Raw genomic sequence first — 11,464 nt, 5'->3', positions numbered from 1 at the left:
CTACACTATCACAAAGGATAGAAATAGGTGCTATCGGTTTAGACCACAAAGGAATCTCATAGACTAAATTCCTTAGCCACTTTTCTTCTTTACCAGCAGCTGCTAACGCAACAAACTCAGATTCTATTGTCGAGTTTGTAATGCAAGATTGCTTCTTGGAAGCCGAAGAAATGGCACCTCCCCCAAGCAATAATACCCAACCAGAAGTTGAGGAATGATCCTTCATGTTGGTTATCTAACTTGCATCTGAATGACCTTCTAAAACCGAAGGACTCCCTAGGTAACTCAAACCATAATTCATGGTTCCCTTGAGATACTTAAACACTCTATTTACTGCTTGCCAATGTTGAGCACTGGGATTACTAGTGTACCTGCTCAATTTACCCATAACAAAAGCAATATTAGGTCTGGTACTTGCCATGACATACATCAAGCTACCAATAGCCTTAGATTATTCCAACTGTGAAATGGGAACACCATTATTTGGCATTAGTTTCACACTTGGATCCATAGAAGTACTCACAGGAAAACAGTTGGTAAAATTAAACCGCTTGAGAATTTTCTCAATATAATGACTTTGAGTCATTACCAAACCTTTGTTCATCCTTTTAATTCTTATTCCAAGAATTACATCAACCTCTCGTAAATCTTTCATGGAGAACTTAGATGATAACAATTTATTTGTTTCATCTACTTGATTTTGGTCGGTACCAAAAATCAACATGCCATCTACGTATAAGCAAATGATCACTCCAACTCTAGTAGCATCATCAACTACTATAAACACATTTTTCACATTGGTTTGTCTTGAAACTAGATGACAAAATAACCTCATCAAATTTTTGATGTCATTGTTTAGGTGCTTGTTTCAGCCCATACAAAGATTTGACAAGTTTACAAACCATATGTTCTTTACCGGGCATAATGAAACCTTCTGGTTGTTTTATATAAACCTCCTTGTCAAGATCACCATTTAAAAATGCAGTTATCACATCCATTTAGTGAATAACCAGATTGGGGATACATGCCAAGGAAATCAACAATATAATAGTAGAAATACATGCAACTGGAGCATACATATTAAAATAGTTAACACCGGGTTTTTGTCTAAATCCTTGAATGAATAACCGGGCTTTGAACTTGTCAATAGTCCCATTAGCATTCATTTTATTTTTGAAATTCCATTTGCAACCAAGTGGTTTAGAACCTGGAGGCAAATCAAACAACACACATGTGTTGTTCTCAAGAGTTGATGACATTTCATCATCAATTGCTTCCTTCCAAAATGCACTATCACAAGACTCCATGACCTCTTGATATGTCTTAGGATCATCTTCAATACTATAGCAATAAGAGTATTCTGGATTAATTTCATCTCTTGAACCTTCCACCAAATACACTTGGAAGTCAGATCCATTTTTTTTTTTTTGCAATTTCGCCTATTTTGCTTCTATGAAACTCTTGTGGTTCTTGTACTTTACCACCATCTTGACTTTTTGAATTCTGCACTTTATTAGTACCAAAAGTCAGATCCTTAGGCCTTTGAATTGATGAAAAATGCATCACATCAAAAATTGCATCCTGTGATTCAATAACAATGTTAATTGAAACCGAATCATTAGGTTCTATTACATAAAACCTACATGCCTTGGAATGTTCAGCAGTATCTAATGAATATCCAATCAATTCCATGTTCTCCCAAAAATTTCTTTTTGAGTCGGTGAGTTTTACAACTACCCGACATCCCCAAACCCAAAAATAACTCAAATTCGGCTTTTTCTTGAACCAAATTTCATATAGGACTGTTTTGTTCATTTTATTTAGAACCCTATTTAATAAATAGCAAGTGGTTAACACGGCCTCTCCCCAGAATCATTCACTCGATCCCGAGTATGTCAACATCGAGTTTACCATTTCCTTTAAAACTCGATTTTTGCGTTCTACAATACCATTTTGTTGGGGTGTGTAAGGTGTCGTGGTCTCATGAATGATACCCAATGATTGGATTTATATTGGATCCATATATTCACCTCCCCTATCGATCCTAAGACATTTAACCGGAATTTCCAATTGCAATTCCACATTGGTTTTGTATATTTTGAATTTATCTAAGAATTCATCCTTAGAATGTAACAAATACACATAGCAAAACTGAGTGCAGTCATCAATAAAAGTGACTACATACTTTTTATTTCCCAAAGAAGGAATAGACTGAAAATCACACAAGTCACGGTGTACAAGTTCCAAAAGAGCTGAATTTCTAGTGATACTAGGAAATGACTGTTTTGATACTTTTGTAAGCATGCATGTTTTATATTTATCAGATGTCATATCAAAGGCTGGAATTAATCCATATTTAACATCTCATACATCCTTCTAAAGTTGACATGACCTAATCTTACATGCCAAAGCATACATTTATCAACATTAGAAGCAGAAGATACAGATGTAGAATTCTGAACAGGTAATAATTTGTCAACAATATTTAAACGAAACATTCTATTATTAAATATCTAAGGCCAACAAACATTCCACCATTAGATTAAATAAACTTATCGACTCAATAACTTGTTTAAAACCACCAGAATTCAAGCAATTAGAACTAACAAGATTCTTGCGAATCTTGGGAACAAACAAAACATCAAATAACTTAATTGTCTTTCCAGAAGTAAATTCAAGACACACGACATATAAACCACAAATAGGAATAAAAGAATCGTCTCCCATTTTAAGCACCGACCCATCTTCAAGCAGAGTTAATGTTTCAAACATCCGTTTATCCTTGCATACATGGTTCTTTGCCCCAGAGTTGATCCACCAAGCAACATCATCATCATGCACATAGAATGATTCAGGAATGAATGGAACATAGTAAACATAATTCTGATTAGAATTATCAAAGTTAGTCAAGAACTGACCTCGTTTAACTTGGGTCGAAGACCCGTTCACTTTCCCATTGGCTCCACTATTTCCAGTTCCATTGTTTTCTAAATTCACACGACAATCCTGCTTGCAATGCCCAACTTTATTGCACCTCCAACAAACCAAATCCTTTCTCTTTTTGTTGGAGTTACTTGGGACATGTTCCTGCTTAGGTTTGCCATATCCTTTGTGGTTCTGGTTCATTGGTTTGTTTTCAATCATATGAGCCGAGGGTTGTCCAAATTCAACTTTTCCTTTAGGTTTCTTAGATTTTTCACTTTCCTTCACACAAAGAGATTCTTCAATACGAATGTGACTAGCAAGTTGAACCAAAGATAGTTCCTCATTTTGATGATTCAAGTTATGTTTGAAGTCTTTCCAGGATGGAGGCCATTTGTCAATGATCGTTGACACAACAATAGATTCATCCATATTCAAACAGTGCAGTTTCAACTGACCGTATATGCTAAGGAGTTCATTGTATTGTTTAGTAACGGACTTTGAATCATCCATCTTATAATTATTAAAGTCACTAACCAGAAAATTCTTGCTAGAAGCATCCACGGTAATATATTTCAATTCAAGGGTATCCCACAACTCCTTGGCACACTAGGCTTCACTATGGATATCAAATAAAGCATCAGACATACCGTTCAGAATGTGACCTTTACAGATGTAGTCATCGTTGTCCCACTTCTGTCTTCTTCTTATCTGTTCAATTGTCTCAACGACACCTTCCTCAGGCTCCGCTAGTCTTGGAGTAGTCAACACATATGTTGCTTTTAGAGTAGTTAGCATGAACTGCATCTTCTTCTTCTAATGCCTGAAGTCGACGTCTTCAAAGTTCTCCAGTTTGGCAAACTTAGTGGTCATCTCACGAATTGAGTCACCCATCTCCAGGAACATAAAATTTTAGTTTGATTGTTAGATAGTTAGGGTTGGTGGTGGAGATCTGGATATTAACTTGGATCGTTAGAACACTTTTCGAACTGATATTTCTACCCTATACTTGGGTTGCAAGAAATTCAGCTTAGGATAATCCAAGTGGACACTTACGATACTAGGCATAGAAATTATAAGCCAAGTTGCTAGAACGATTCTGTGAAAGTTTAAAGAAAACAAGAGCTAAATTTTGTGTGTTTCTTCTGAGAAGGAAGAACCGTTTATATAATAAATGAGATTAAGGTTTCATTAGGGTTGGGCTGTCGTGAGTTGCTTTAGAAGCAAGTCAGGGCAATCCAGATTTGAATGAAGCAAGTCAGGATAACCCCTTTGGAAACCCCTGACCCATGGGTGCTGCCCCGGACCCTCGACTTGTAGTCGAACCGGCTTCTAATTTGATCTTATACATGCGTGCACTCCGCACGAACCCATACATATATTAGAGTACAAATTATGAATCCCTTTAGCTCACATGTTAGTTCGATTTACATAAAATGACATGGTGAAACTAAAATCACCAACATTTCCACGTATTGTGCGAGGAGGAATGTTATTGTCGGTCTTTACTTAATGCTTAGATTGCTATTAGTTTATAACTACAAACGAAATCAAATTGATATCTATCCTCAATTCTCAGTATGGACGGGTAAGTTATTTTTTATTTTTTAAGTGGGTTTTGATGGTAAAAACATTTTTACAAAGTAGATATAAATGACGGTTTCTAGAAAATAGAATGTTATAAAAGGTGTTTTTTCTTTTTACCGTTTGGCCACTAATTTCTTTATCTAACCTTATGATTTTATGTGGCCAAACAAATTAGTTGAAATTTGAATATCTACAATAAATATGTTTGAATTTCAGAAAAAAAAAGATTGTTGGGCTGAAAAGAGTTTTGATGTTGCGTCTTTTGGGCTCGTTAGATTAGCCTTTTATTCTCCGGTTTGGGCCTGTCCAACCGAGAGCCTTTTATGTATAGTATTTAAGTTAATGATTGCATGCATATTAGGTTAAGATTCTAGAGATTATCGATATAGCGATTTATCAAGAGTACATTATTTTCCAGTAATCGTTCTTGTAATCTTCCAATCCTTTACAGTTGATGTTCTTAATCGAGCTCTTCTAAGGATTTTATTTAATCATTCGACACGATTGATTCAAGCTGTTTTGTTCTTAATACTGCGTTCTACTTTGTTTTTAATATTGTGTTCTTGCTGTTTCATATTCATATACTTGTTCAAGATCTAATCGATCTTCATAGATTAAAAGTTGTTTTAATCCCATCAATTGGTATCAGAGCAGGAGGCTGTGTAATCGATACACATCTTTTCTGTGAAAAAGATTTCCATTAGGGTTTTCCGCAATCATCGATATTTATTGAGCCGTCATCTTAATTGACGCATCTTAGTATTTATTGTTTTGCCCTAATCTGCTTTATTACAAGTCTGATCTTTGAACAGGTTATTACGATCATAATGGACGCGACGCAATCAAACCCTATTAATATTTCCAACAGCATCGGTTCGACAACAAAGATTCCAATCTTATACACCCATGACTATGAAGTATGGGCGCATCATTTTGAAGATTACGTGATTGGATCGGAGGACAATGGTTTTCTCATATGGGAAGCCATCATCAATGGACCATTTTCTCATTCTGCTACATCCAGAATCATTAAGACGCAAAAAGAGTACAACGATCTGCTTAAGGACGTGACGAATATTGCGCAAGATGAAAAAGATAAATTTCAGTGCAATATTAAGGCACTAAGGTTGATCAGATTCGCCCTTCAGTCCGATACATTCAGACTGGTCAGCTCATGCACTACGGCGAAGGAAGTGTGGGATAGACTTCGCGAACTGTATTCCACAGACGAAGATCTTGAACATTCCATCCAAACCTTGCTTCTATCTGAATTTGGTGAATTCAGGCAAGGGGCCGAAGAAACTGTGACCCAGACGTTTGATCGCTTCAATCATCTTCTCAGCAAGATGATCAAACACGACATTGAAAGGAAGCTCATCGAACAAAAGGTTACTTTCTTGAACGGACTACGATCTGAATGGAGAACAGTTGTTTCCACAGTCAAATCCCATGAACAGTTTAAATCATATTCTTTGGCGAAACTGGTGGGTATTGTAAAGTCCCAAGAGAAGATTGTGGTTCAAGAGAAGAATGTTGTCTCCAGTCTTGGTTCGTTGGCCCTCCTATCTAAAAGTAAAGCTGTGGTGGAGGATGAAGAGCTCAACTTGGAAGAATATGACCTCTCAACTGAGGATTATGCCATGATGGTATCCAATCCTAAGAGGTTCATAAGAAGAGATTCCCTAGCAACAAAAACCGAAACTGGCAGGGGAGTTACAGCTCAGAAAAAGCAAACAATGAACCGAAAGCTGAGGAGCCCAAAAAGGAACCGAAAGCAGATGGCAATTCCGGAGTAAGCTGCTTCTACTGTGGTGGCAAGAATCACTACGCTAAGGACTGTGTTCTTAAGAAGATGGCTGAAAAGGACGATGGAAAGGACGAGGAAGCCGTGCTGCAGAAGAGATTGGATGAGTTGAGAAAGAAAAAGTCTACCGCTAACCCTTCTATTAATGCTCTTATTGTGCAGGGTTCGGTTAATGATGATGAGTTCGGTAGCACTGAAGTTTGGTCTACTGACTCAGAAGACGAAGAAGTGAGGAAGCCTACTCATGGAAAGGCTTATATGGCTAAGGAGGAAAGCAGTGGTGGAAAATGCTTCATGGTGTCTGGTGTATCTCAGATGAGGGGATACAATACCGATGGAGGAAGCAATGGACCGAACGTGCAGGAAGATATGTGCTTTACGGCCAAACCACTCAGCCAACAGTTCAATGAGCTTAATGAACTGATAAAGAAGGTACAATCTGCTTTTATTTCATCTAAAGTACCATCATCCTCTTACGAGAAAGAACTAAAAAACGTTAACACAAGAATTTCTCATTTAGATAGTAGCTTAACTCAAACTCGAGTCACCAATTCTAACCTGACTGATCAATTGAGCAGGGTGGCATCGAAGAGTGAGGAGCGGCGAATGTGGATTGAGTTAAAAGAGTCGGAATTAATTAAAGTTAAAGACGAAAACATTTATTTGCAGAGAGACAATTTGAAATTGTTAAAACAACGAAATGTTTTTTGTTTAATAGCTAAACGTTTATATTCCAATATTACTCAACTTCACTTGGACTGTGAGATAGGCCAAAAGATCCATCGTATGATTTTGCCCTTCCTAGAATTTAAGGAGGATGAAATCGATGCCGAAGCTTACAATTGTGAGAGTGTGATATCATCTGATGATGTCAACCCAACTTATAAAATTGGACTAGACAAAATTGAGTCCTTCATTAAGTCCAAAGACCACAAGGACATGCTCAAAAACCTTTTGGACGAAAATGACCGACTTAAACTGAGAACCGAAACCATACAAAAGTTTGACTCTCTAAACGCCAAAGTAAGCTCAGAAAATAAAATCGATGTTGAAAATGCATCTGAGCTTAACGAGGACGAAAACATGAGTGAAATTTCTGTAGAGGATACGGTTGACTGCTCAGAATTTGTTAAAAGCGAAACTGAAAACCACAAAAATCTTATTTCTGAAAATTCTGTGGAATTCGCTAGATTGTCCCAACAAAAGTCCCCGAAATTAGTAGAAAAGGCTGTTGTGTATCAAAAGGTCAGGACCACTCCAAATCAGGTATACAAGGTAACTGGAGTAACCGAACATCAAACAGTTGAACTCACAGCTATTGTTAACGAAGACAATGCTAATGGCTGTGATGAGTATTTCTGGGAAGCTCCTATTGATAATGGAAACGAAACCGTCGGCCTGTCTGAAAGAACCTCTTGGATGAAGAAAGGGAGGTACATACCTGAACCCTTGAACAAGCCCGATAATTTCAGTGAACCAAGCACCAGTGGTACCAAAGAAATTCCTCAAGAGGATGATCGTTTAGCAAAAGAAGACATTCCTTCAACACCTACAACTCGAAGCGAAACTTCATCAGATACTCCTTCCACTTCCTCAGGGCAAACTGAATCTTCTTCAGATATTCCATCTGTTCCCTCTGCTCAAAGAACAACTCCTGAAGTTCAAAAGGAATCAGTCAAAGTGACAGCAAAAACAAGAGCGAACGTTCATCATCAACCTAAGCAGATGAGGGATAAGAAGATAGAGAGGAACCAAAGATACAGGAAAAATCTTTCTGAAAGGAAACAATTCTGGCACTCCCAGAACGCATACTATACACACAAGGACAAGAATCTGAAGTATGAAAACAATCCTGTACGAAAGCCTGAAAGTTCCTCCAACCGAAAGCTAAGGTTCGGTTCGCAAGAAGATACCAACCGAAAGCCAAGGTTCGGTTCGCAAGAAGATACCAACCGAAAGCCAAGGTTCGGTTCGCAAGAAGATACCAACCGAAAGTCAAGGTTCGGTTCTGAAAAGGATTCCAACCGAAACCGAAGGTTCGGTTCCAAGAGCAACTCCAACCGAATGCAGAGGTTCGGTTCTGAAGTCAAAAGAGAACAAGACTCGAAGGTCCGCCCCACCAACGATCAAAAGCAAAAGGGTCACCTAGAGTCATCAGCAAGGAAGACATCTCCATCCAAATCCAAATCCAACTCCTCTCGTTCTAATTCTTCTCGTTCTTCTACTTCCACTCATTCATCTCCATCTAGTTCCAAAAATAATCCTGCTTGCCCTCAAAAACCTCAATCTTCAGCTGAACAGAAGGGAAAGCAAAAGGTCGATGAATCCAAACCTGAGTCCAAAACGAACATCCCTAATGTCAATAAAATAAAAGTCTTTACCATTAAAAAGAAAGATGAAACAACTCTAATTAAAAGAACATATCTAGTTGACATCTCTCTTACTATTCCTGTTCCCATGAAAAGCTCACATGGACCCAAGAAACTTTGGGTTCCTAAATCTACTTAATTTTTGCAGGTTATACGTGACGAGCAGTTTGACGAAGAATGGTACATCGACAGTGGCTGCTCGCGTCACATGACAGGGAGGAAAGAGGAGCTCAGGGAATACAGATCTCTTGCAAATGGTGGCAACGTTAAGTTTGGAAATAACTCTTTCGGCACCATAAAGGGATATGGGATGATAACGAATGGTGATTTTACCATAAGGAAGGTGGCCTATGTGGAAGGACTTCAACACAACCTCATCAGTGTATCTCAGCTTGTTGGAGGTACAGGTCTCAAAATTACATTCGATGATGAAGGTTCTGAAATCATAGAGAAAAAGACAAAGAAAGTGATTCTGAAGTCAGAGCGAAAGGGTGAAATGTTTCCTCTGAACATGAAACCCATCAAAGGAAACCCAGCCATATGTCTGCTATCAAAAGCTCAATCCGACGAAAGCTGGTTGTGGCACCGAAGACTCTCTCATCTCAATTTCAAAGACATCAACCGACTTGTCACTGGAGGTCACGTTAGGGGTCTTCCATTGCTCAAGTTTGACAGAGAGCATTTATGTGCTGCATGCGAAATGGGAAAGCAGAGTCGTCAAAGTCACCCATCCGTAATTAACACAAAAGTTGTTGAACCACTCGAATTGCTTCATATCGATTTGTGTGGTCCTTCATCTATTGAAAGCATCGGTGGTAGCAAGTACATTCTTGTTATCGTTGATGACTTCTCTCGATTTACATGGGTGTTCTTTCTAAAGCTCAAATCTGAAGCGACTCAAAAGCTGAAAGTGTTTATCAAGCAAATTGAAGTCCAGCTCAAGAAGGTCGTTCGCAACATCAGGAGCGACAATGGTCTCGAATTCAAGAACAGGGAGTTTGAAGAGTTTCTTGCAGAAAAGGGAATTAGCCATAATTTCTCAGCTCCCTACACACCACAGCAGAACGGGATAGTCGAAAGACGAAACCGATCTCTGTGTGAAGCTGCCCGAACTATGTTAAGTTTCGCTTCCTTACCTCTTTATTTTTGGGCTGACGCTATTTCTGCTGCTTGTTATACACAAAACAGGTCCTATCTCAACAAGCGATTCACGCTCACACTATATGAGATATTAAACAACAGGAAGCCCAATGTGAAATTTTTCCACGTTTTTGGCTCAAGGTGTTTCATCTTTAACTCTAAAGAACACCGCAACAAGTTTGATGTCAAAGCCGACGAGGGAATTTTTCTGGGTTACTCTCTCACATCCAAGGCGTACAGGGTCCTAAACAAACGATCAAGAAGGATTGAAGAGACATACTATGTGACCTTCGACGATAACTACGTCAAGAAGCTACAGGCCATAGATGACACTGCCGGGGAAATATTTCCTCAAACTGGCCAAGTCACAGTCTCAATCGCCAATTTGTACGAGAAATTTCTGGAACTCTTTGACGAACCGGAAAAAGCTTCTCTCTCAGAAGCAGGTGCAGCTGACAACAAAATTGATCATATGAAACAAATTGTCAAAGAAGCTGCGAAAAGAATGCATGAAGGCGAATCGCCCACTGATGACTCTCCAACCAACAATGCTTCAGTCGAGGGGGAGCCAAGTTCTCATGTCGAGGGGGAGCAAAGCTCTACAACTTCATCCGAAGGTCCTTCACCAACCGAAGGTACCTCTCCAACCGAAGGTGCCCCTCCAAACGAAGGTGCTTCAATGCCTGAAAGTCCAGCACCGCAAGAAACCCCTGAACCTCATGTTTCTCAAGACTCATCAATTGAGGGGGAGCATGATGATATGATGCTTGATTTTGATAGCCAATCTGAGCCCAAAGAGATGATCAATGCTGAACTAGATCCAACCTTCGACCCGAATTACCCTCCTCTTACAAAATGGACCAGAGATCATCCTATCTCTCAAGTAGTTGGTGATGTATCTGAAAAGGTTCTGACCCGATCTCAACTGAAGGCAAAACGGACATCCTTATTCTCAAAAGTTGAGTTTTGTATGTTTAACTCATTTGTATCAAAAGTTGAACCGAAGACAGTGAACACTGCCCTCGATCACTCTGATTGGGTTCAAGCAATGCAAGACGAACTGAACGAGTTCGAAAGGAACAAAGTCTGGCGCCTCATTCCAACTCCTCCGGATGCTTCAGTTGTTGGTCTCAAATGGGTTTTTAGAAACAAAATGGACAAGGAAGGTAATGTCATAAGGAACAAGGCTCGTCTGGTTGTCAAGGGATACTGTCAGGAGGAAGGGATAGATTACGAAGAGACGTTCGCTCCAGTAGCTAGGCTAGAATCGGTTAGAATATTTCTGGCCTATGCTGCTCACAAAAACTTTGAGGTCTTCCAAATGGACGTCAAGTGTGCATTTCTCAATGGAGAACTTGAAGAAACTGTGTATGTGGAGCAACCTCCTGGGTTCGTGAACGAAAAGTATCCAAATCATTGCTATATTCTGGATAAAGCTGTGTACGGCCTCAAACAAGCTCCGAGGGCCTGGTATGAAACGCTTACAAAATTTTTAAAGATGTCCAAATTCAAACAAGGTTCGGTTGACCCAACCTTCTTTCGCAAAAAGGAAGGTAACCACCTTATGATAGTTCAAATTTATGTCGATGACATCATCTTTGGCTCTACGAATCCCAGCTTAACAGCTGAATTCAGAAAGTTG

General features: G+C 39.1%; 1 protein-coding gene across 1 annotated transcript; it reads right to left on the bottom strand.

Annotated features, from left to right (window-relative positions):
* Positions 1 to 451: 451 nt before the first annotated feature.
* Positions 452 to 3,435, bottom strand: LOC145095736 (uncharacterized). The gene is made up of 5 exons (XM_079033568.1): positions 2,569 to 3,435; positions 2,403 to 2,456; positions 1,482 to 1,581; positions 1,208 to 1,384; positions 452 to 813 (listed from the first exon to the last, which is right to left on the bottom strand). The coding sequence occupies exons 1-5, from the start codon at positions 3,433 to 3,435 to the stop codon at positions 452 to 454; spliced, it is 1,560 nt and encodes a 519-aa protein (XP_078889694.1).
* Between the last annotated feature and the right edge of the window lie 8,029 nt (positions 3,436 to 11,464).

The sequence above is a fragment of the Lactuca serriola genome, chromosome 3 (genome assembly GCF_051521515.1).
Source record: "Lactuca serriola cultivar US96UC23 chromosome 3, Lser_US96UC23_V15, whole genome shotgun sequence".
NCBI lineage: Eukaryota > Viridiplantae > Streptophyta > Magnoliopsida > Asterales > Asteraceae > Lactuca > Lactuca serriola.
The sequence above is the reverse complement of the archived record's forward strand: the minus strand, read 5'-3'. Positions and strand labels throughout refer to the sequence as shown.